At 59.8% G+C, this 405-nt stretch overlaps 1 protein-coding gene across 1 annotated transcript in view; it reads left to right on the top strand.

The window, feature by feature from the left end:
• RADIL (Ras association and DIL domains) overlaps window positions 1-405 on the top strand; it is a 20,913-nt gene that overhangs the window by 10,231 nt on the left and 10,277 nt on the right. Inside the window, exon 3 of the mRNA XM_009993717.1 lies at window positions 377-381. Coding sequence (XP_009992019.1) covers window positions 377-381 — 5 coding nt within the window. The remainder of the gene's footprint in view (window positions 1-376; window positions 382-405) is intronic.

The following is a 405-nucleotide window of genomic DNA, read 5'->3' as shown; positions in this document are numbered from 1 at the left end:
CACTGTCCTGCACAGGGCAGAGGGATGCAGGCAGTGATGCAGTCCAGGGGGAAGAAGGTGCAAAGGAAAAGCATCTGTGGGAAGGGGGAGAGTTAGAGGAGGTGGGGGGGAAGGCTCTTTCTGCCCAAAGTAGCTCCATTTACTGCGTGCCCAAAGTTGCTGTGCCCATTAATTAGCAGCCCAAAGCAGGGATGGCTGCTGCCCTGCTGGGCAGTGAGGACAATTAAGAAAGAAAGGGGGGCTCAGCCGCGCAAAGGTGCTGTGGGCAGGTGGGTGTCTGGGGGACAGCAGGAGGCTGCAGCACCTACCGCGCTGCAGGGAGGAGGGTGCCTTCCTCCCCCCCCTCCAGTTCATGCTGCCTCTCCCTGCTTGGCAGGACAGGTTGGTTTACCTGCTGAAACGTGG

Source organism: Chaetura pelagica, unplaced genomic scaffold (assembly GCF_000747805.2).
Source record: "Chaetura pelagica isolate M959 unplaced genomic scaffold, ChaPel_1.0 scaffold213, whole genome shotgun sequence".
Classification (NCBI taxonomy): Eukaryota; Metazoa; Chordata; class Aves; order Apodiformes; family Apodidae; genus Chaetura; species Chaetura pelagica.
Note: the sequence above shows the minus strand (reverse complement) of the source record. Positions and strands in the feature narration are given on the sequence as shown.